This window comes from Chiloscyllium punctatum, chromosome 37, assembly GCF_047496795.1.
Source record: "Chiloscyllium punctatum isolate Juve2018m chromosome 37, sChiPun1.3, whole genome shotgun sequence".
NCBI lineage: Eukaryota > Metazoa > Chordata > Chondrichthyes > Orectolobiformes > Hemiscylliidae > Chiloscyllium > Chiloscyllium punctatum.
This window is the reverse complement of record NC_092775.1, coordinates 26,844,572-26,871,096: the sequence shown is the minus strand read 5'-3', so window position 1 is coordinate 26,871,096 and position 26,525 is coordinate 26,844,572. Positions and strand designations below refer to the sequence as shown.

Genomic DNA, 26,525 nt, shown 5'->3' with positions numbered 1-26,525 from the left:
TGTGACAATGTGTTTCACAGATTAACAGCCCTGTGGCTGAACAAATTCATCCTCATTTCAGCACTAAAGGATCGTCCTTTTACTCTGAGGGGGTGCTGTTTGGTCCTAGACTCTCTTATTGGTGGAAACATCTTCTCCAAGTCCACTCTATCCAGGCTTCTGAGTACTCTGTAGGTTTCCTTCAGATTCTCCCTTCCCCACTCCCATGAATATCCTGCTGAACTCCTCATATGACAAGTCCTTCATTTGTGGGATCGTTCTTGTGAACTTTCTCTGAACCCCCCTCCAATGCCAGCACATCCTTCCCTAGATATGGAGCCCAAAACTGCTCTTATTATTTCAAATATGGTCTGACCAGAGCCTTATACAACCATAGTAATATATCCTGCTCTTGTATTCCAGCCATCTTGACATGATGCTAACATTGCATTTGCCTTCCTAACTGCCAACTGAGCCTGCATGTTAACCTTAAGTAAATCCTGATCCAGGACTCCCAAGTCCCTTTGTGCTTCAGATTTCTGAAGCTATTCCCCATTTAGAAATAGTTCAGAGGAAAGTGACACTTTTCCAAATTGTATTCTATCTGCCACTTCATTGTCCACTCTTCTGCAACCTCCCTGCTTTCTCAACATTGCCTGTCCCTCCACCTATCTTTGTGTCCTGTGCAAACTTGGCAACAATATCTTCAGTTCCATCATCCAGATTGTTAATATAACATGAATTGTGTGGTCTCAACACTGACCCCTGTGGAACTCCACTCGTCATCAGCTACAATCCTGAAATAGACCCACTTAGCCCCACTCTCTGCCTTCTGCCAGTCAGCCAACCCTCTATGCATGCCAATACCTTGCTCCATCACCATGATGTTATTATCTTGTTTAACAGCCGTCTGAGTGCCTCCTTGTCAAAGCCTTTCTGGAAATCCAAATATATCACATCGACTGGCCATCCTTTGTTTAACTTTTGTCGACCAATCAGATTTCTGCCTGCTATGTCACCAGCAGTGGCCTTCAGGTCAGTCCCAGATAGCTGGGAGGTGGTAGGAGGCACAGCCAATGGGGCAGGCAGAGGGATGGTGACAATTCAGAAGGGAGCAAGAGGCAGCTCTAACTGCATTTTTCCTGCTGTTTACCAATATGGCAACAAAACAATTCTACACAGAATATGTGTGCCCCATCCTGTCCAGTAATCTTATTTCACAGCAGTTGGTGTGATTTAAGTCAACTTTAAGGCCACTATGTATGGTTCTATAGGCATCAGCTGCCATCCAATGCATTGACCGAGTGTTTATTGTTTGTGCATAAATTCTGACAGTGAGCGTTTGTGCTATTTCTTAAATTGATATTGAGGGGTATCTTAGCCAAACCAGATTATTCTGACCAGGTCTGCGCTCGAGACACATATGAACAGGAATCACTAGAAAAACCATCAAAACCACGAATCCTGGTCAAGTTCTCATTCTTCCTCCAAATCAGGGATTTAGAGCTTCAATATGTCATCAAACTGTTTGAATTGAAATCAACTGAGTGAATCCATGCATTAGACCCAACGCCCTGCTCAATTCACTATCAATCAGTGTATTTGCTTGCTGTCACGTCAAGGTAATTAATGATCAATTTTTGAGAATAAAGGAAAAGAAATAACTGAACAAAATTTGAGACAAATTTTAAAGGGTGTGGTGAGCTTAACCTTATCAAATCCCTTGAAACTTAATGAAACTGGAATTTCAAACATAAAGTGGATTCTTCCTTCCAAATGTGCGAACTATTTTGCTTTTACTAAAGTTTGGAAACTAGCCTAATTCTTGGAAACACAAATAAAATGTTTTTTTTATACTGGCTGAAGATGTAGCTCAGAAATGTTTATTTTCAAATTTAATTTTTATCTATTTACTTCATGACTTCAGTTTTTTTTTGTCTTCATTGGCTTTCTATTCTCAACTGCGTAGAAAATGAAGTCAATTTGATCAGACACCAAATTTGGTCAGTTAAGTGGAACCAATAGGAGTCAAATCATTAGATTGCATTTATAGCAAAATCCATCTTGGAAGTGACAGGATAAATTGTACAAGATTGCAACTACTTACAATCATGCATGCGTGACTAGGCTATCCAGATAAATATCTAAAACACATTTGTTCAAATTCAAGTCAATTCACCAAGCTATGGTAAAGGTTCCTCCATGCCTAATTTCCTTCCAATGTTCTACAAAATAAAATCCATGTACTGTCTATTTCCTTGTCATAAACTTCGGTTGCAAATGTTGAACTGAAAATATTTTCTCATAAAACCTACCGTTTTTTAACTATCAGCATCACTCCCAGCATGATGATGATGAACATTAAGATTCCTGCAATAACTCCAGCCATTTTCACTGTGTTATCTACTTGTTTTTCTGGCTCCACTGTATTGGAGTTCTGTGTTGAGGCACCTGAAATGCAAGAAATCACAGAATTAATAAGATCTTGAAAGTGAATCTGCTTTCATCACTTTGAACATCAAAGTTACATCCTTTTTTGCAAAAGCACTGTTTACAAATATCTCCTTCAAATATTTTGCTTCAGTATTAACTTGTTGGTTTTTGATGTTCTGACATGTTACAGTGACACAAGATGAGAAGGTCTCAAATTGAGCTGGAACGACTTGTTAAAATTATTCTGCTCCCTTGGTCTCAACCTGTTACTGCTGGTTGGTTGGCATGAGTTAATAATCATGAGGGAGTGGTCCCATAATTTGATACTTCCACTTGGAATAGCTCTCGTAATCAGTGGCTCATAGGAAATTGTCAGTATTCAGCCCCTCAAATTCTTTTCATTAATTTTAGTGGTTACAATACCATGGTTTATTCAACCTTCATTTCCCTAGTTATGCTTTCAATCATAATCTTCCCCTTGGAAAGGGGAGGTGGCCACTCACTAGTGGATCGGTTTTTGTAACATGGTAGGTTGCTTTAGGTCAATAGGATGCTGCTAAATACTGAAGCCATCCTACGTCCTCTGACTGCTTTTTAAAATTTGCCTCATGTATAAACTAACAAAAACAATTGCTGAATGGAATTTTTAAAATAATTTCAACAGTTATGGAAGGAAAGAAATTGGGAGATCTTTTAAAATTAAATGAACTTTGACAAAAAGAATAAATTGACATGAAAAGCAAAATGAATTGTACATGAAGAGGAATCACTAGTGTGATCTAAATATTTCCATGGATATAAATAGGAATTTGTCATTCAGTGTGTTAGATTGATACAGTCTGTAGAATTATCACTGGACTATAACACTGCTGACAAGGATGAGATCAAACAAAGAGGAACTGCATGGAATCGTGATAATCTATTGCTCCAGAAAATCAGTAAACTGCTGAAGCATATGTTTGTTATGTAAGGAGGGCATTACAATTATTTTAAATCAAATTTGGAATGGCTAGAATACTACAGCAAATTATCTTCTTGAGGAAGAAAGGAGCAAGTTTTTATTTGCTGGTTGTTGGATCCTTTAATGTCCATGTAAACATGTGGAATCTTAAATTTCTGAGTTGGGAGAAGGAATAAGTCAGAATTTACATCCAGGAAGCCAAGTTGGGTTGGATGTTCTTCAGTGAGCACGTGCTCTTAGACTCACACTTTAAACTCTTTTGAGGAAAGCTGTGGATAGGCTTTGTACCCACATGTGCACCTTGTCAAGATGGGTAGGAGTTATTGAGACTTCTCAAACTGTCGCTGCAGTTCGACTCTTTTTGACCTTGAAAGGCACCAGCAAAATTCATACCAGTTGAAAGCGAGCATGAAAGTTTTCCAAGTTGTCTGCAGCAAGAGCTTGAGATTGAAAAAAAAACAAATGGCCTACTTGAGCCTTGAGGCAAATCTTGGCTAGAAAGATGCACAAAACTTCACTTCAGGTTAGAAAATCCAGATGCTACTCACACATATGGCAGTTGTCAACAGCTCAGAATGATTATGTAAATGATAACACAATCAGGTCTCAATTTTAAACAACTGATTCAGATTGGGAAAATCAGTGCAACCATCAAACAGCTCTGATGGTCGTAAACACAACAAAATGAAACCAAATGTTGGCAGAATTTTCCTGTTGATACTATGGTTTAGAAACAGCTACTCTGGTTTGTGATGCATGAATCTGTTTAAAAAAATCTCCTTTCAGGTAAACAAGTTTACTTTTCATACTGTTTGTAAAATTTCCCTTGCTCTGGAAATGGTAAACAATGCACTGGAAATATTTTTTAAAAGTGTTATCTTGCAGAATTTCTCTATGCATTGAGGAACATCCAAAAAATATGGTTCACCCTATATAGTGAACACAACGATTTCACACCATTTGAAAAATGAAGATCTCTGGCCTTATTTTTATTCAGAGAGAAGTATTTGGATGTAGGTTTGCTCACTGAGCTGGAAGGTTCATTTCCAGATGTTTCATCACCATACTAGATAACTTCTTAGTGGGCCTCCGGGCGAAGCACTGCTGAAAATTCCTGCTTTCTATGTTTGGTTTTCTATCAACAAACACATTGAGTTAGACCCCATCTACCAAATCCTGAGAAAAAAAGTACAGGAAATGACATCACCACAGGAAATGACATCACCAACCCACAGAAACCCAAACATATAAATAGAAAGCAGAAATTATCAGCAGTGCTTTACCTGAGGCCCACTGAAGATGCTACCTAGTATGGTGACAAAACGCCTGGAAATGAACCTTCTAGCTCAGCGAGCAAATCTACAACTAGAACTTCAACCTTAGTTACAAATCTTCTCAAAACTTGCTAGGAAGTATCTATAGAAAACATAGACCAAATGTATCATATATATATTTGCATCCAGATATGTCCACATAACATTCACAATATATCGATATGAATCATTCATGCCATTATATCAAATGATTATATTCAACTTGAAACAAATATCAACACCTGCCAATATTGATATAAATATTTGCACTCATGTATATCTCTACAAATTATTCGCAAATTCAGACTTAAAATATTTACACACATATCAATAAGATATGTGCACGCATGTATATTAAAAAAACTCAGTATACAAAGAAATTTTCTTTTTGAAGAAAAAGATGAGTTTCAAATTTGAAAATTTTGAATGACAGTTTGATGGGTAAGGTGCATAACAAGCTGTGGAATTGATCTCAACAGATCAGAAGCATCCTGAGTTCAATTACTTCTTCCACAGCTGTAAATTCTCACCCAACATGGCAGTGGACGATTTAGGGACCTAGTCAATGAAAGATGAAAATTCAGCTGAGATTTTTGCTGTTGATCCATACTTAGGAAGCCAAACTGTAAAATGTGCCTATATATAAATGCATACACATCTATTTAAGGTACAGCGATGGCATTTATGTGTGATTCACATATTACTGTGAGTCAATGATCAGACACACAAGGAAGACTATTTGATCCTAGGAAACTATGCTACAGCCTGATTCAGAATGTCTAGGAGGACAGAGCAAGAAAGGAGGATATATACAAAACAAAATCTTTTCTATTGATTTTCCACTTTTTTTCCAATGTCAGAGGATTGATCCAAACGTCGATTATCCGAACAAGATTGCAAGGAACTGTGTTATCTGGCATTCGATTATCTGAACATTCGATTATCCGAACAAAGTACTCCCCACCTGTATTGTTCAGGTAATCGAGGTTCCTCTGTAGATATGTCATTCATAAACATAAAAATACTCTAACCCTCAGCAAGGCTCAGCTTTCCTTGCCCACATTTTGCCATTTAGATTTTAAACATCATTTTAACACCATTGAAGGGTGTGTTTCAATTAAATAACTTAATCATTCAGTTGCTGATAATTGACCAATAAAGTGCAAAAGATCTTCACCCAACAACAAACACTGCACTTCATAGTGTGAAGCACTTTCAGATATTCCAGTAACAGTGTTGGGCATAAAATACTCATTTATCAAATCAGTTTTTGGTAAAGATGAGGTAATTTTTGTGAGCATGCTCTCCGGGGAGCAATGTTGCTCACAAAGAGCTTATAAAAGGAAATTACATTGACACTCCTGTGCTCCTGATTGCTGATATCTGCCAACCCACTTTCAATTCTAAATCCTCTGACTCAACATCTGGCATTGACTCTTCTCCTCTGCATTGCTTACATCTGCCTTTTCAAACTGCTAACATCCTTGCTTTTGGCTCTGTATGATATTAATTTTGCAGTTATTCAGCCATTCCATTAGCTTCCTTTCACTGCTCTCATCCCTGCCATTCCCACCAGTCAGACCCCTTTGAGCTGATTGATTAAGTTCAAAGGGAACAGATTGGAGTGTTTACTGACTTAATCCTTCACTATTGGTTCTGGCTAGACAACATAATTGTTGAACTTGAAAATGTTTGCAGAGATCTGCTTACTTAAATGTCGCTGACCTCACACAATGTACCATTTTAATAGGTCCGTACTGGCCAGCAGGTCAGACTCTTACACTGGGCAGGAGAAGGTTTCACTGAAATCTAAAACACAATAAATAATGACATAATTCAAGCTCATTTTGGTAACAGCGAGGGCCTTGTCAGGAGGACTAGACTTGACAGATTCAGAATAATAGGCAAGTCAATTTGTTTTAAAATAGTTTCCTTGCAGTTCATGGCATACTGGGAAGCATCTGTGATCCACAAAAAAATCGAGGGCACCAGGCTTCCCTCCCGTGGTGGATACCTACTCCACCCTCACTCGCCACGCTTCTAGAAGCTTCTTTTGAAGTGAGGCTCAAATGTTCGACTTGTCTTCTTCAGGTGGTTCCATCCACCTGTTTCACCCAACTCACTCCCCCAAAAATAATACATGGCACAGTTTAGGTTGTGTGCCTTCTTCCTGCTCACCACGATGGTCACTTTGATGATCAATTGGTACCCAAAGAGTTGGAGCTGTGCGGTCAACCTGATAGTCCCGAGACCTATTCCTTAACTGATCTTTTTATGCTTAGCTAAAGGCTCTGCTGCTTACAACATTTATGAGGATTTTCTAACAAAGGTGAAAATATGCAAATCAAAATTCTTGGATTTTCTGGACATCTCTTCTTGATGCCCATTACATGTAAGATGAGAACCTGGTGGTACACACAAAGTCCACACTTAAAGTTATGGCAGCTTTCCTGAAAAGTGTGATTGTAAACAACTTTAAGCAACTTAGTTGCTCTTAGAAATCAATGTTAAAACTAGAGTTAAGTTCCTTCAAACATTTCTTGCTTGAAGAAAACAATGTACAGCTGAAATATCATAAATGCACATATTCCTATCCGAAGGAATTTGTAAAATAAATTAAATCGCTGAATGTAAAAACAAATTCTGTACTTCAGGACCATTCTTAGCAGAAATGTACTGTAAAACGTTAAGTTGAAATGGTACACATTCTTAAATGCCTTCAAAATTAAATGAACTTAAAAATAAAGAAGAGATAAACAGTGATGCATGTATCATAACTATGACAAAATTACATTCACCTGACAATATCTTAATAGAGCAAGTTTCATCTAGTGATAGAAGCTGGTCCATGCAAAAAGACCTACGTGCATTAACCAACTTTTTGTCATGAATTGGAGCCCAGTTCAGAATGGAAGCGAGGAACCCAGGAGTATACAGACTTTAATGTTAAGAATAGAGTGAGGGAATGGGACTAGGGTGGAAAAAAACTGAGCAATGAGGAAGGCCAGCACAACTTTAGGACTGATATTGGAGCAGGAGCTGGGGGGGAAAGGTCTTGGGAACAGCAAGGCAATATAACAGGAAGACCAGGGCAAACAATATTAAACTGAAACTCATAATGCTGAATAAATGTACTGCTATGTTTTGTTAACAACTCTAAACTGAAAAACTAATAACTGAGTCAATTTTAAATCAAAGTATGCCCATTGGTACCTGCATTAGTCCTTGTAATACCCACCTCTTTGTGGGGTATATGGAACATTCCTTGCTCCAATCCTACTTGGGCCCCACACAGAAATGGCATCTCGATGGTATTATTGGTGCTGCTTCTCTCTCTTGTTTGGAACTGGAAAAAATTATAAATTTTGCTTCCAGTTTCTACCCTAACCTCATCTTCACCAGGTTAATCTCTGGCCCCATCCTTCCCTTCCTTCTCATCTCTGTTTCCACTTCTGTGGATAGGCTGGCCACCAATACCAACTACAAACCCACAATTCCCACAGCTACCTTGATGACACATCCTTACACCCTGGCTTCCTGTAAGGACTCCATCCCATTCTCCCAACTTATCCACCTCCATCGCATCTGTTCCGATGATGCCACCTCCATAGGGGTGCCACAGAAATGTTCACCCCTCTCCTCAACTGAGAATTCCCCACCATTACATTGACAGGGTTCTTAGCCACAGCTCTGCCCTCACATCTATTCTTTTCTCCCACAAAGATGATAGGGACCCCCTGCTCTTCAAATTCCTCCTTAAAGCCTCCACATCAAAAGAATTGTAAACCACCATTTCTATCCCTCCAGCAGGAGAAAGTAAATGGGCAGAAGTTACACCTTCTACAATTGACGGGGTAAGTGCTACAGGGGTGTGGGATGCATATTCCCCTCTCCTCCCTTGTCAGCATTCCACAGGGGACTGTTCCCTCCAGGACACCCTGGTCCACTCTTCCTCCATTCCCAACATTTTCCCACACCCCTGCAGCACTTACCCCTGCAATTGTAGAAGGTGTAACCTCTGCCCATTTACTTTCTCCCTCCTCACTATCTAAAACCTAAGATATACCTGCCAGGTGAAGCAGCAATTTATCTGCACTTCACTCAATCCGGTCTACTGTATTCACTGCTCACAATGTGGTCTCGTCCACACTGGGGAGCTTTGCAAAACACCTACATTCTGTCTGTGAAAGTGACCTGAAACTTGCAGTTGCCTGCAGCATCAACACACCACCATGATCCCAAGTCAGTGTTTCAGTTGCAGGCCTGCTGCACTGTTCCTGTGAGCCTTAGTGCAAGCTCGAATACAGTATCTCATCTTTTGCTTGGGGACCCTGTTGCCTCCAGGACCCAACATTGAGTTCAATAATTTTAGAGCCTGATTCCATTCTTCAACGTTTTTTAACCATCCCCAAACACTGATCCTGATATGGGTTGCTCTCAACACAGCCTACCTATTCTCACCTACTCTTATCCCTTTTATTACTTTTCAGCTTCTCTTCTGTCCCAGCCTACTGTCAATACTGCCCTTATCTGCCTATCGCTTTCATATCTCCCTATCTCTCCAGGCTCCATCTCCAGCTATCTGCTCACCTCCCTCCCCCCGAACCAATCCAGCTTCACCATAAATACCACTTTTTTGAGCTCCTATTAGTTCTGATGAAGTCATTGGACTCAAAACATTAACTCTGCTCTCTCCTTACACATGCTGCCAGAACTGCTGCAATTTTCCACCAATTTCTGCTTTTGTTTCAGGTCTCTAGCGTCCACAATCCTTTTGCTTTTCAATTTTAAACATATATTGCTGAAGAAATACTGTCTCCTCAGGAGGAACTTTACTCATGGCCATGAGGTAGGCTCATGGTGGAGGGTGTAGGCAGTAAAAAAGCTAGGGCAGCCCAATCGATCAGATCAGTTCCCCGATGCTGTACCAACATCAGGCCATTTTACTGAGGGTGGGACTGGTTTCTTTGCCACAGGTAAAGTTAAACATTGAGATGACCCAATAATGGTCAGTTTACCAGACTGTCTGTGGTGGATTGTACCCCATCCACCCAAGTCAATGAATAGGAGGCAGCTAGTAAACAAGTACCTTCTTCATTAAAGAAAAGACAGTTCTCATGGTCCCAAGGATTAGTTCAGAGGGGGTTCTTCAGCTGTCCTCAAGTAGGCACAGGTTTCTTGGTGGCACTGTTTAGGCCTCTGCCAGCATTAAGGATGGACATGGTATCTGCACAAGAGCAGCTTTGTCACAAGCTGCCTCCAGTGAGATTGAAGTGGACATCCTGTTGTCCTCTCAGGTATATTCAGGACCTGGAATCATGCTTGACCTCAAATCCTCAACTTGAAAGGTAAAACTTTGTATCTTAATTCTGCACTTACGTTGCACTAATGAAGATGGCTGATTGGAAAGCAAAGGTTTTTTGGCCCAGGAACGGTTCTTTAAAACTTGGGACTGACAACAGCTTGCATTTATCCAGGGCCAATAAATATAGGAAAATTGTTGCACGGAACATCATAGGAGTGCCAAGGAAGAGGCAAGCAATGAGTATAAACTTGTTCATCTATTTTAATTACAAAGACTATTTTAGTCACTTTTTTTGTTTTATGCCAAGAGAACGGTGCAGCAATCAGTAAAAGAAAGAAGTTAAGATCAGACCCAAACAAAACCCTTGAATTGAGTTCAATATATGACACACCTCTCCTTTTAGACCTCAGTCTCTTTAAATAGTAGTACAATTGCTAAACACACATACAAATTCAGTAATAGGAGTAGAAATTAATGAGCAACAAACTAAATACAGTCGAAGGTCCTCCTGTTGCTCAATATTGTACAACGATAAAGGTAGGACTTTAATTAGAGAATTTCGGTCAAGCCTGGTATGGTTGATGTCATGAAAAACATGACCTACCTATGCTACATACTTATAATGCACACTTTCTATATCTGTGTAAACTCCCTTATGAAATGGTATCCAGCATTGCCTATTCTAGATATGGCTGCATATGCTATGGGCACCATTTGAAGCCCATACAGCATTTGGAAAGCCAACAATAGGCATTTGACAATGGAATTTTGTCTCTAGTTTGTTACTACTCCCTCCTTGGCCAATCCGTTCCACATATTCGCCATTCTCTAAATAAAACAGTTAAATATATAGATGTTGCTTGGTTCTAGATTTTGTGGCATCAGTTAGACACCTTAGGGCAGCACAGTGGCTCAGTGGTTAGCGCTGCTACCTCACAGTGTCAGGGACCCAGGTTTGATTCCAGCCTCAGGTGACAGTCTGTGTGAAGTTTGCACATTCTCCCCGTGTCTGTGTGCGTTTCCCCCCAGAGTCCAAAGATGTGCAGGTCAGGTTAATTGGCTGTGCTAAACTGCCCATTGTGTTAGGTGCATTAGTCAGAGGGAAATGAGTGTGAATGGGTTACTCTTTGGAAGGTTGGTGTGACTTGTTGGGCCGAAGAGCCTGTTTCCACACTGTAGGGAATCTAATCTTCAAAAGGTGTGTAATTAAGCAACTGACATTTAAAATGTTAAATGGTTAAAAAGATCATGTAAGTGCTCTGCTTGGATTCAAAATTGATTTCTGATTTAGAGTCCTGATTTTTGTTTAATTTAAAAAGGATGAGGACTGTTTGGATTCATGGATTAATTCCACTTAATCCTTTATGAAAACCTCCAACTATCCTGATGGACAAAATTGGCCCAGTCTTTATCGTTGTGCCATGTATTACCTTAGAAGGAGAATGGATTAGTGAGTCACCTTATGGATTGAGCTAGCTGTCACTTGTATCTCAGTTTTGTTTCTCTGTTCTCGATGTACTCTTGGCATCACATACCTGTTTCCCCTCTCACAGCATTTCTTATCTCTTGTATACCTTCTGTCTCCTTTTTTTTCTCTATACTGGTCCTTGGTAAACATATTAATCTACCAGTTGCAGCATCCCTCGCTTCCATTGTATGCTACTCATGACGCAGTCATGTCCAAGGACTTGCACTTCAGCTAATACAAAAAAAACACTGTTCAAATAATACAGGATATGGACAAGCAAAATGCATAGCATCCTGAATGAATTCATGAAGATAGTTAGGACTCATTTCCCAGATCCCTTTCTGTCCTGGTGATAGATTGGAACAATTCATCTGAAGTCTCTAAGAAACAATTGTCTAAGTGCAGCAATGAAGTGCCGATAACAAAGGAAGCCAGTCACTGATTTATCGGGGAGGTAGTGAACTGCTTAAATAAATAGTGACGTTGACTTTGAATATTGGACACCAATTGATGGACTGCAACAACGGGATGTCTATACCCATGGTGAAGAGATGGCTGTGATTTTGAATTTCTGGCTTAACTTACATTGCACCAGTGAGCTGAGATGCTTTCATGCAATTTGCTGGAGTGAAGTTTGCAAGTCTGCTGCCATCAAGACTGGGGAACAGGGAGTAGCTGCAAGTTGTAGGATCCCAGCTTATCTTTGGGGGACTTGGGGGAGCAATCTTGTTCCTATTGGCTGCACAGGAATAATGGAAACCCCACTTTAAGCCTTTTTCATGCTATTCCCTGTTTTCTAAGCACGTGGTTTGATGCCACACAATGACCTTGGCTTCTTTATAGATTGGTTGAGTTGAAATGCACAGCCAGTCAGGCAGCATCCAAGGAGCAGGAGAATTGACGTTTCAGGCATAAGGCCTTCATCAGAACTGAGGTTTGTGGGCCAAGGGGGCTGAGAGATAAATGGGAGGGATGTGGGGCTGGAGGAAGGCAGCTGGGAATGTGATAGGTAGATGAAGATGGGGGTAATGATGATAGGTTGGAGAGAAGGGTGGAACAGATAGGTGGGAAGGAAGATGGGCAGTTCAAGAGGGTGGTGCCAAGTTGGAAGGTTGGGACTGGAATAAGGTTGGGGGGGAGGGAGGGGAAATGGGGAAACTGGTGAAATTCACATTGATCCCTTGTGGTTGGAGGGTTCAACGGCGGAAGGTGAGGCATTCTTCCTCCGGGCATCGGGTGAAGTGTTTGGCGATGGAGGAGGCCAAGGTGGGGTGGGATGGGAGTTAAAGTGTTCAGCCACAGGGTGGTGGGGTTGTTTAGTGCAGGTGTCCCAGAGATATTGGGGAGGCAGGATGCCAACTTGTGAATCACTTCAGAGAACATCTCTAGGACACCAGAACTAACCAGCCCCACCATCCTGTGGTTGAACACTTTAACTCCCCTACCCATTCAACAACAATAATGTCATGTGGTCTATGATGACCATAAATGTACCAGGTTCTGCTGAACAGTTGCATTGGCTAAGGATGATTCTATTTTATTCATATGTTCATGCCCATGCAGTACTCTTGGTCTGGTGTGTCTTCCAAGTTTTAATGTAATTTCTTCTTGTATGTTTTAACTCTGTCCATACTGTGGCATTTATACTCAGGAATGTGTAATTCCATAACATCATCATAAACTGCTCCAGCTTGGTGCAAATATCACATGGTTACAACTTAAAATGCTAATCAGGGCCCAGGAATACCAAAATGCATATTCAAAGGGAGTGGACTCCTTGAAATCAGCCAGTCTTTGAGTATTAGCAAATAACTGCTTGCAAAATGGCAAAGGCCATATTGTCAGTGTATAACAGCGCAATGTGGTAACTTGTCTCATTTTGAGGATGCTACTGCCCCACTAAACCAGTTGAAATCTATTAAAATCAATCCAGTCTGTCTATATATTTGACATTAAGACATTGCTTTACTCGTGACAGTGATATCTTCAATATGACGATGTTATAACCGGGCACAAAGCAGCGGCTGAAAAATCCAAGATCAGCTGTTTGAATTTTAGCCATGTGGATAGAATTAACTGGAAAATCCCTGCAAAGCTTTATAGCCCTGCACACCAGAAATAGTGTATATCCAATAATTTAAACACTATAACGGCTGACAATGTGATGGCCCATATTAGCTTTGCTGAATCTCTTCTGATGTTGACTAGCTAAGTAAAATCTCAGCAAAAATCACAACCTGCAAGTTATCAGAAGAATGAGCAGCCTGAAAAGATTCACAGACTGCACACATGAACATAAAATTGTTGTTGCATACTAAGGGACTGAAAGGAAATCAAGAAAGTTAATCACACTAGATTTCTTGTTACGCATAGTAGATTATTCACTGCTTCAGTATGCTACCAACAGTATAAGCAGCAGCTGTTCACAGCAGTATATAGGCTGCTCATCACTTCATCAGAAACACTGGAACACTGTGCTCCTACTATTTTTATTGTAATTGTCAACAACAGGCATTTACTTTTCATGTAAAAGCCACTAAAGTAAACTATAATGTGTCAAGCAAGGGGATCATAAGTGCAATATCCTGTCCAAAGTTCACCCTAGCCAGATACCTTTGCCACAGTTAGCTATCTGTTTTGTTAGCACATCATTCACAAGTTTATAGTTCACTAATGAAAAAGGATAATGTGTCTACTTAATAGTCATGTACAGTACTAGTTCTTCATGCAAAATAGATGGGAACATTTACAAAGATCTGGGTGTTACTATAATGGACGACTTATTTTCTTATGAATCAATGGATAAGTTGTCAATTCAGACAATACTGGCTTTCTTTTGAAAGATGATGGAAGAAATGCTGGCATTTACTATCTGTAGTAAGTTATGAGTTGCAACATGTCCAATATAAACTCTGCGATGTGTATCTTGACTTTGTGCAATAGTGGAAAATGGACGACAGCAGGTTGGCAGCCTATTTGAGATCTCTCCCAATTATTATTTCCTTTACTTCAAAGATCTGCCCAGTGATTACAAAAACAAGGTAGGACAAAATGCTGACCTGTTGGCAAATGAATGTGTGAAGAGAAATAACAAAGGCAACTGCAGATTCCCTCAGTGAAGGGGTGTACCAATTGCATGAGTCCCAAACTTTCAGAGAACAAACTTAACCTGTTACACTAACTTACAGAAACTCAAACATCAAAAGATCCATTATATTTGAAATCTCTACAAATCCCTTCCAATATGATGTTTTTTTATCCAACATTAGCCCTCATACTGGTTTGTCAATCTCAGTCTGATGGTCAGTGATTTTACAGGGATTGGGGGCAGGTAGTGGAAATGGTGAGTGGCAAAATGGGATTTTGCACCCTACCAATTCAGAGCACTGTCTAATTAAGCCTGTTAACGAGCTTGCTGTCAAGAACTAGACTGCAATGTTTGTGGAACGGCACAAGATACAATCTGGACCTGAAAGAGGCCAAGTCGAAGGAGAAGGCAACATAGCAGAGGAAGTCATGGCCCCTCGATTCAAGGAGATGGGCACTCATTTGTTGGCACACAATTGTGAGCTCAGTTAGTGGAGCAAGTGGTCAGTATGGGTTCAGTCAGAGGGAAGTCATGGCCCTCCATATTACTATGGCTACAGCATATACAACTCTGAGTGCAACTGATAAAAAAACAAGGCAACAACTGGTCATAGGATTCAAGTGTTTGTGGGTAGGGATCAATAACAATGACCATTCATAGCAGCAGGTGCAGAGCCCTGGACATGAAAATGGCAAAGGAGAGGGATGAAGTTGTTGTGTCACCATAGTCTTATCAGACTGTAGGGGCTGCTCTCTCATTAGAGAGAAGCAACTGGTGCTGATTTAACCTGACGGCCATCAGACCTCAGACGAGGGAAGAGGTTGAGAAGGAGACCACAAACCGGTGATGAGAATTGAACTCATGCTGTTGGCATCACACTGCTCTGTAGACCAACAATCCGGCCAACTGAACTAAATCGATTCCCGGAATGAAGTAGAGGAAAACAATAAAGACCATACCCTCAGCACAGAGTGTACCACTGCACAAAAGTCTACTTGGGCACTTCAGAGAAGCAATGCTGCAGGAACAAGAAACAACTGAAATTGAGATTTGTGTTCTCACTGATACCTCACAACAATGCTCACCACGGCCTGTCAACAGGTGTTAAAGTCACTGCAGCCTTGAATTACTTTGCCTTGGTCATGATTTGGAGATGCCGATGTTGGACTTGGGTATGCAAAGTTAAAAATCACACAACACCAGGTTATAGTCCAACAGGTTTAATTGGAAGCACACTAGCTTTCGGAGCGACGCTCCTTCATCAGGTGATAGTGGAGGGCTCGATCATAACACAGAATTTACAACAAAAATTTACAGTGTGATGTAACTGAAATTATACATTGAAAAATTGATTGTCTGTTAAGCCTTTCATCTGTCAGAATACAGTGGTAGTTTCATTTCTTTCATGTGTAAATCATAAAACCTTTTTATAAAAAAAGTTGCATTCTCGGGTTAGCTGTTAACAATGGTGATAGCTAGACAAGACTGGGTGCCTCCTAGCAGAATGCTTCAGGGAACATCTCCGGGACACCCGCACCAATCAACCACACTGCCCTGTGGCCCAACATTTCAACTCCCCCTCCCACTCTGCCGAGGACATGGAGGTCCTGGGCCTCCTTCACCGCCGCTCCCTCATCACCAGACGCCTGGAGGAATAATGCCTCATCTTCCGCCTCGGAACACTTCAACCCCAAGGCATCAATGTGGACTTCAACAGTTTCCTCATTTCCCCTTCCCCCACCTCACCCTAGTTCTAAACTTCCAGCTCAGTAGCTGTCCCCATGACTTGTCCAGACTTGTCCTACCTGCCTATCTTATTTTCCATCTATCCACTCCACCCTCTCCTCCTTGACCTATCACCTTCATCCCCTCCCCCACTCACCCATTGTACTCTATGCTACTTTCTCCCCACCCCCACCCTCCTCTAGCTTATCTCTCCACGCTTCAGGCTCACTGCCTTTATTCCTGATGAAGGGCTTTTGCCCGAAACGTCGATTTCAAAGCTACTTGGATGCTCTTCCAGCACCACTAATCCAGAATATGTTGAAGGTGTTGGCCCCCTGTGTTCTCTGTCTATGCCATGATGTTTAGATTGATTCTAATCTAAAAAGTGAGATAACGGAGTTTTACATAAATTCATGCAGTTTTTGAGCTCAGAGTTCTACATGAATGCATGCAGTTTTTGAGCAAAGTACAATGTAACTCTGAAAGTACAAATTCACCCGACAAAATATATGTGTGCATGTGGGTCTTTGTGTGTGTGTGTCTGTCTGGGTTGGGGGTTGTGAGTGTGAGAAAGTGTATGTGTGTGTAGTGAGTGCAGAGTGTCTTAAGTCTGAGAGGGGGTGCATGTGTGAGTGTGGGAGTGTGTGTGTCTGTAAGGGTGTGTGGGGGTGTCTGTGTGTGCATCTGTGTGTATGTGTGTCCGTGTGTATGTGTATATAGGAGTGCCTGTGTGTGTGTGTGTGAGAGAGTGTGTGTGTGTAGGAGTATCTGTGTGTATGTATAGTGCAATGGTGGTCACCTGTAATGTGACATGAACCCAAGGACATGGTTGAGGCCCTCCCTATGGGTATCATAATTAGCTATCAGCCTCTGCTCGGCCACTTTTCTCTGCTGCCTGTCCCGAAGTCCACCTTGGAGGATGGTCACCCGTAGGTTCGAGGCTGGATGTCCTGGACCACTGAAGTGTTCCCCAACTGGGAGGGAACCCTCCTGTCTGTTGATTGTTGTGTGGTGCCCATTCATCCGTTGTCATAGCCTTTGCCCGGTTTCCACAATGTACCCCATGCCTCCGGGCATCCTTGTCTGCAACGTGTAAGATAGACAACGTTGGCTGAGTCACATGAGTACCTGCTATGTACAAGGTGGGAGGTGTCCCCACGCGTAATGGTGGTATCTCTGTCCACACACTGACACGTCTTGCAGCGTCTACCGTGACAGGGTTGTATGGAGTTGCCCTGAGAGCCGGGCAGCTTGCTACGAACAACGATCTGTTTGAGGTTTGGCGGTTGTTTAAAGGCAAGTAGTGGAGGTGTGGGGAAGGTCTTGGTGAGGTGCTCATCGTCATTGATAATGTGTTGCAGGTCATGAAGAACATGCCGTAATTTTTCAGCTCCTGGGCAATACTGAATAACAAAGGGTACCCTGTCGGTTGCAGCACATGCCTGTCTCCTGAGGAGGTCATTACGGTTCCTTGCTGTGGCACGTCGGAACTGGCGGTTGATGAGTTGAGCATCGTATCCCGTTCTTGTGAGGGCATCCCTGAGTACTTCCAGGTGTCCGTCATGTTCCTCCTCATCTGAGCAGATCCGGTGTATGCGTAGGGCTTGTCCATAGGGGATGGCTGTTTTAATATGTTTTGGGTGGTAGCTGGAGAAGTGTAGCATTGTGAGGTTGTCTGTGGGTTTGCAGTAGAGTGTGGTGCTGAGGTGTCCATGCTTGATGGAGATGCATGCGTCCAAGAATAGTCGAGAGTAGTCCATGGTGAGATTGATGGGGGGATGAAATTTGTTGATGTCACTGTGTAGTTTTATCAGTGACTCCTCGCCATGGGTCCAGAGGAAGAAAATGTCATCATTGTACCTGGTGTACAATGTTGGTTGGAGATCCTGCATAGAGAAGAAGTCTTGTGCGAACCTGTGCATAAAAATGTTGGCATTATGGGATGCAAATTTGGTCCCCATGGCTGTTCCGTGTGTCTGGATGAAGAACTGGTTGTCAAAGGTGAAGACGTTGTGATCAAGGATAAAGTGGATGAGTTGTAGGATGGTGTTTTGAGATTGGCAGTTGTTGGTGTTGAGTAGTGAGGCTGTTGCCGCAATGCCATCATTGTGGGGGATGCTGGCGTAGAGTACGGAAACGTCCATTGTGACGAGGAATGTTCCCATTTCGACTGGTCCGTGGGTGCTGAATTTCTGTAAGAAATCCGTAGTGTCGCGACAGAAGCTGGAGATCCCCTGTACAATAGGTTTCAAGATGCCTTCCACATAGCCGGAGAGATTCTCACATAGGGTCCCATTGCCCGACATGATGGGACGTCCTGGTGTGTTGGCTTTGTGTACCTTTGGAAGGCAGTGGAAGTTGCCTACACGAAGGCGTGTAGGGACCTCTGAAGGACTGGATCCAAAGTTCTGATCAGTGTGTTTAATTCTCGGGTATGTTCTTTGGTCGGATCAGCTGGTCATTGCCTGTAGTGTTCCTGGTTGTTCAGTTGTCGGAACACTTCCTTGCAGTAATCTGTTCTATTCTGAATGACAATGGCTCCTCCTTTATCTGCAGGTTTGATGACAATGTTGTGATTGGTTTTGAGAGCCTGGATGGCATTGCGCTGTGAGTGGGTGATGTTTTGCTCTATATTGTGGGTACGGCTGATGAATCGGGTATTTATACATTTCCTGATGGTTTGAGCATACATGTCAAGTCCAGGGCAGCGGCCCTCCAGTAGGGTCCAAGTTGACACCTTCTTTGGTCGCTCCTCTCCAGATCCCTGTGATGACTGTTCCATTTTATCAGTGGGCTCATTGGGATCACTGCTGGCACCTTGAAAGAATTCCCGGCGTCTTACTTGTCTCCGTGTCGGCTGCCAGAACCAACGGGTCCATTTTGGTGGTGGGGCAGAAGTTGAGATCTCCAACCAACATTGTACACCAGGTACATTGACGACATTTTCTTCCTCTGGACCCATGGCGAGGAGTCACTACACAGTAACATCAACACAGTAACATCAACTACACAGTAACATCAACAAGTTTCATTCCACAATCAAATTCACAATGGACTACTTCGACCATCTGTCTCATCCTTGAACACAGCATCTCCATCAAGGATGGACACCTCAGCACCACACTTTACCACAAACCCACAGACAACCTCACAATGCTACACTTCGCCAGCTTCCACCAAAAACATATTAAAACAGCCATCCCCTATGGACAAGCCCTACACATGCACCCCATCTGCTCAGATGAGGAGGAACATGATGGACACCTGGAAGTACTCAGGGATGCCCTCACAAGAACGGGATACAATGCTCCACTCATCAACCGCCAGTTCTGAGATGCCACAGCAAGGAACCGTAATGACCTCCTCAGAAGAGAGACATGTGCTGCAATCGACAGGGTACCCTTTGTTGTTCAGTATTTCCCAGGAGCTGAAAAATTATGGCATGTTCTTCATGACCTGCAACACATTATCAATGACGATGAGCACCTCACCAAGACCTTCCCCACACCTCCACTACTTGCCTTTAAACAACCGCCAAACCTCAAACAGATCGTTGTTCGTAGCAAGCTGCCCGGCTCTCAGGGCAACTCCATACAACCCTATCACGGTAGACGCTGCAAGACGTGTCAGTGTGTGGACAGAGATACCACCATTACGCGTGGGGACACCTCCCACCTTGTACATAGCAGGTACTCATGTGACTCAGCCAACGTTGTCTATCTTACACGTTGCAGACAAGGATGCCCGGAGGCATGGGGTACATTGTGGAAACCGGGCAAAGGCTATGACAACGGATGAATGGACACCACACAACAATCAACAGACAGGAGGGTTCCCTCCCAGTTGGGGAACACTTCAGTGGTCCAGGACATCCAGCCTCGAACCTACGGGTGACCATCCTCCAAGGTGGACTTCGGGTCAGGCAGCAGAGAAAAGTGGCCAAGCAGAGGCTGATAGCTAATTTCGGTACCCATAGGGAGGACCTCAACCAGGCCCTTGGGTTCATGTCACAATGTGACCACCATTGCACTGTACACACACACAGATACCTCTACACACACACACACACTCTCACACACACACAGGCACTCCTATACACACATACACACGGACACACATACACACAGACGTGCACACAGACACCCACACACACCCTTACAGACACACACACTCCCACACTCACACATGCATCCCCTCACAGACTTAAGACACTCTGCACTCACTACACACACACATACACTTTCTCACACTCACAATCCCCAACCCAGATAGACACACCCACATAGACAGACAAAGACCCACATGCACATATATATTTTGTGGGGTGAATTTGTACTTGCAGGATTACATTGTACTTTGCTCAAAAACTGCATGCATTCATGTAGAACTCTGAGCTCAAAAACTGCATGAATTTATGTAAAACTCCGTTATCTCACTTTTTAGATTAGAATCAATCTAAACATCATGGCATAGACAGAGAACACAGGGGGCCAACACCTTCAACATATTGTCTAGCTATTACCATTGTTAACAGCTAACCCGAGAATGCAACTTTTTAAAAAAAAAAGTTTTGTGATTTACACATGAAAGAAGTGAAACTACCACTGTATTCTGACAGATGAAAGGCTTAACAGATAATCAATTTTTCAATGCATAATTTCAGTTACATCACACTGTAAATTTTTGCCGTACGTTCTGTGTTACGATTGAGTCCTCCACTATCACCTGATGAAGGAGCGTCGCTCTAAAAGCTAGTGTGCTTCCAATTAAATTTGTTGGACTATAACCTGGTGTTGTGTCATTTTTAACTTCGCCTTGGTGAAACACCACGGGCAGAATTATACCACTGTCGATCGAAGCCACTGCTGTCCATTTGTGAGAACTGGGCACTACTTAAAATATCAACAAGGCAGTGCCTAACAGGGACAACGAGCAGTGAAATTTGTCTCCATCACTGATACACTGATCGTATCAAGTCAATAATGACCAGCCAGTGAGCTGCATCAACAGGAGGAGCCTCCATTCATACAATGTTCAGTTGGTGATCAACCAGAACAACTGCCCCATGCATATACACACTCACTTTCCTAGCAGTTGCCACAGTGACTTCATTGATCAGTGGTCCGAGATGCAGCTGTTTTTCAGATCTGGTCAAGTTGGCACTCCAACCCAAGTTCCGTCACTCCTTCTGTTGATTTCCCATTTCCTTCACTTTCTTCCCCATTTTGGTGCTTTGTCCCCCTGTGCTGACCTCCCCAGTGGTCCCAGCCTGATGTCTCAGTGTCTTTTAGCCTGGTATCTCGGAAGTAAATTGGCTGGTCTCTTGGTGGCTCGTGGCAGTGCCTTGGCTTGGTGTGCGAATGGATCCTGCCTGGGAATGTTCCTGAGGTACGGGGGAGATCGGAAAGGTGGTTGTTTCAGCAGCAGTGATGGTATCTATGGTGGCAGCATCAAGAACAGACAACTGAGGTCTCCCAAACAACGAGACAAGCAGAGGTCTCATCAAAGATTGTTAAACTTTTAATATATTCCTTTATTCTCCTAGTTTAGACTACAAAAGACTTTAATATTAATTATTACCTTATTTCTTTATTTTGCTACTATTCTATGAAGTAATAAAAGGTATTCTACATTCTGTTCTAATGCTTAACCTTCTAACTTTTGTTTCTCTTGTACCTTTGTATCTAGGTATCTAAGATGGCACCATGTGTGGTGATATTGGACACTTTTTATTGCACTCCTGTACTTGAGTACACGTGACAATAAAATCTAAACTCTAAATCTATCACAACCAAAACTGCCCAAGGGCTTCTAGTAGACAAAGACTTCCCTTGAAATAATGGCTACTCAACTCTTTATCCTTGTCCAGGACACAGGCACAAAGGCAATACAGCCAGGACACCTGTTAAGAAGATCACTGGGCCTCTGAAGAAGTGATTCTAGTCCCTGTATTGGTCAAATGTTACCATGCACTACACTCATGCAAAGGTCGTATGCATTACATTGTCAGCTGGATGATCATTTGGAGAGTAGGATGAAAAGTGAGAGGTGATAACGAGGTCACTTCATGAGCTGGTGCACACGCACTATACCAACTGGCCTCCTCCAGCGCATAGAAACATACTGATTCTATGTTTTGAGAGTTCCAGAAGACTGTGAGGAATGAAGCATTCGAGTGACAAAGCTTATTGGAGAAGGAGAATGAAGATGTAAAGCAGCATAGCACCCATACGGTGCTTAGAGGTGGCTGGGATAGACTTCAATCATAGAGTCATAAAGTCATGGAGATGTACAGCAGGGAAACAGACCCTTTGGGCAAAACTCTACTCAGGATGGTGTGGAAGCTAGAACTGATCTGATCCAGATCTGTTACGAGTGACTGTTACTTATTCAGCAGGACTGCATACTCTGGAAAGGGTAGGAAAGTGGACCTGAGGAGTTCTGGATCTCCCTGATCCTTCTGAATGATGGAGCAGGCTCAGAGGACTGAATGGCCTACTCCACTTCCTATTTCTTATCGTCTTTATAGTCAATGTCATTAGTCCTTTTTTGCTATCATGTGGAGTTAATTAAACTGCTAAACATCTGTGGCACTGGGGACCTATCATCCATTCTACCGTGCTGGCTGAAGATGGTCACACATGCTTAAGCACAGTTTTTTGCACTAATACACTGCGCTCCCCATGATTGCAGATGGTGATGCTTGTGTGGCCTTTTGTTTTAATCAGATGTTTTAATTTTGCACCATGATTGGATTTAGTAGAATGACAGAGTTTTCACCTGATCCATTGGTACCTGGGATTGCCTCACTTAATCTATTGCATGCTGCATCTGGATTGCTCCAACTGGAATATAATATGAAGCAACCATGTAAACAGTAGTCAATAGTAACTGTAGCGCTTCCATTCTGCTGACTCAGTCTTTTGTTAACTTCCATAGTGTCTTTTCAGTGCTGAAAAATCAATAAATGCTCAGCAATATCTTAAACATATAATGTAATACTTGAGTTGGACAGTATAGTTTATTGAGCAAATATTTTCAAATTCTTTTACAGTTTATTCCTTTCTCTCCTCCCCTGAAGGCACTGGAATCTGCATCACCAAAAAGACATTATTCATACACTACCCTTGACAGTTAGTATTATGCAATATTATAGTAAATGGATAGAAGATCTACAAACTTGTTTTATTTTATACTGTAATGAGCTTCAAACTTGCAAATAATGTGCTTTTACAAAAATAAGTACACCAGAGGAAAACTAGGTATTCAGAAAAAAACAGAAATTTGTGCCTCGAAGGCATATCATTCTTGATACTGGTCTTGTCTTCAAACATCATCCAGACACATTCGTTTCCAGTCAGGTTCATTGCATTAAAATGAGAAGCTGATTAACACTTGCTGTCTTAAACTTAACCAGTATTAAGTGCCCAATTGTAGATTGCAATGCCCCTTACATTGCCCTGATTGAAATCAACTAAATCAATGGAGACTGGAGGATCGAACAAGAATCAAATTCAAGTTTGTGTGGTTCAAAGATGGAGAATCATCCTTAAGGCAGGAAAGCAATAGTTAATCCATTTGTACAGGTGCACAACATATAGCTACAACAGCTGACTGCCTTTTGTGGGGCTATTTGGATTAGACAGACAATAAATAAAGCATTAGACCACCTCTAAATTGCTTTTGGGTCAACAACAGTGCTAACTATATATTATTGCAGTCAATGTATCTACAAGCTTTTATCTGCTTTCCTCACTAAAATCTGAAATCTGAGACTTACTAACCTAACAGTTATCTCTCTGCCACAGCTGATGCTTCCAGGCCAAGTGTTGAATGTCAGAATTGGCACCTAGCAGTCATTCACTTACATTTTTTGAGCATTAGTATAACAGAATCAGAAACAGAAAGTCTAGGTCATCATCTCAGGGGGCACATTATGTACAGGACAGAAATATGGAGATTGATGTTTGGAGTAACTCGGCTTCAGAGAGGCCAAATATAAATTTAGACAGTGGTTAACTTATGGAAGAATGGGAAATGAAAATCTAACAACAAGCAAGGAACATTGGTCATCTATCGACAGACAAATTGACCATAGAATAATTTTGACAGATGCCATTACAGTAAGAGACTTGAAACACCTGAAGTTACACAAAAACAACCGGCTAAATGTGCGCTGGACTGAATAGAATTTCTATTAAATTGCATCAAACAGCTCTGAACAAAAAAAGAATCCATTTATCAAGTCCATTTAGTGATAGGTATGAACACTTTCCGTCACTTGAAGCCTGGAATAATCACTTATTCAGCACCTGGTAATGTCAAGTGAAGCTGACAAGAGGCACATTAGTGAAACCATTGCTTACTTTCACACCTCCAAGTATAGTTTAATCATTTTTCACAACTTCCAGCATTTTATTATAATAATGCAGTTTGAATTATAAAAAGCCGGTGGATTATATTTATAAAGCAATATCAACTCCAAGTCATGAATCTCACCACACAAAATTGACAGTTCATGCAACACAAAGACTAACATTGGTACATGTACCATATATCCATCACAAAAGCATTTCTTTGGAGATATATAACATTTATGTGGTTGCTATGTCCTTTTTTTTAAACAAACCTTATCAAAAGCATAGCAACACTAACATTTATTTCAATGCACTGACCATCATCCTTTCAAATAAAAATCATTAAGATAAATGCAAGTTATAAGAATATTGGAGTAAGATTGGCCCTTTTTATCCTTAAATCAGGATCCAGGGACAGTAATGAGGGGAATCCTAACAATTGGTGAATAAGCAATTTCAAGAATTTTCCTCATGCATTGTTCTCACACAAAACATGAGCAAGGGTCAAGACCTTTCAATGAAAGTGTGAGGGTTGCCACTACTAAATATCTTGGGAATGATTTATTTGATGCACTGTGTATGAAAATACCTGTGTCGGTTATATAGTAGAAGGCCTACACTTGGTTCTGCATCTGGCAACTCATTTCCAGAAGGTTGAAAACCATGAAAATATATGAAATGCTCATAATGAAGGTGCAAATGCATTTATGTTAAAAATTTACGTCTAAATTTCAGCAGCAGAGTTTGAGAAGACAGAATTAAATCACCATATGATCATAGCAGGAGCATTCATTTCCACTCTTACACAATGAAAGAAAGTCTTCTATCAAAGATAAGTACTCAGTTTACAACTGTTTTGGGATTTCACGGACAAGATAATATTCGGCATCAATTTAGGCAGGAAATTTAATGTGGTTAGAGAACCTCTCGAAGCCTGTCTTAGATGAGAGAATATTGTCTGTAATTACTTTAACAGCCAAACTGAAAGGCTTACTATTACAATAACAATTGTCCATGTTATGTTTGCCATTGATTAATTATTGCCATACTTTCAAGAGAGGGTAGGTACAGTATAACTAGTTATAAATCTTGAGCAGTGACAAAGATTGAGGGCAAGTTTTGCATTTGATGTATTGAACTCAAAGGTGGAGCCACTTCTAGATGGCACGGAGAAGTCGTCACATTCCACTCCCAATCCCGAGACACAGCATGGCCAAGCAGGCAATGGAGAGATTGGATCCAGAAGGGGATGTTGCAAATGTTTTGAATTCTATAGATGTGCGGGATGGGGTGCACTCTTTTGTGTCTGAGAGCATACCAATGCCTCAGCTTTACAGAGGTAAGTTCTCATGATCTCCTTTTTGTGTCAGAGCCAGTCATGTAAGGGGAGCAAGTCAGTGCAGCAGCTTCAATATTAGGGTCCACTGATAAAACCAAAACACCAGAGCCAGCACCATCATTTCACTGAAGCACACCCTTGACGAGTGCAGATATAATCAGCTTGGTAGGTTCCCCTGGAGAGCTAGAAAGGTGGTCCTGAAAGAAGCAGAGAGTGTGGGTGACCTTTTTTGGAGTTTGGAAGACAACCACAGCCTTGCTCCGCTGGGTGCGGATGCTAGCCATATTAAGTCACAAGCAAAATGGCTTTACTAAGAGCAGAAGAGTGAGAAGTGTATCGGAGTTGCCCGAGGCAGTGCGGAATCAGAGGCTCTAATTGGAAGAGTCAGCTCATAGCCTTAGTTCAGGACTTGGCACAGGTGAGAAATTCCACTGTGTGCATGATCAGTTTCACAAAACCCACATATGGCAGAATGTAGTGGGTACAGGTACAGTACACTGACATGGACAGAATGCATGGGACATTGTGTAGCAATGACCAGTCAGTGGCACCGTTGG

General features: G+C 41.8%; 1 protein-coding gene across 6 annotated transcripts in view; it reads right to left on the bottom strand.

Annotated features, from left to right (window-relative positions):
* Positions 1–26,525, bottom strand: part of ptprt (protein tyrosine phosphatase receptor type T) — a 1,418,554-nt gene that overhangs the window by 275,135 nt on the left and 1,116,894 nt on the right. For all 6 annotated transcript variants that reach the window (XM_072556501.1, XM_072556497.1, XM_072556496.1 and 3 more), the window contains one exon: positions 2,295–2,430. In XM_072556501.1, the coding sequence (XP_072412602.1) occupies positions 2,295–2,430 (136 nt within the window). The remainder of the gene's footprint in view (positions 1–2,294; positions 2,431–26,525) is intronic.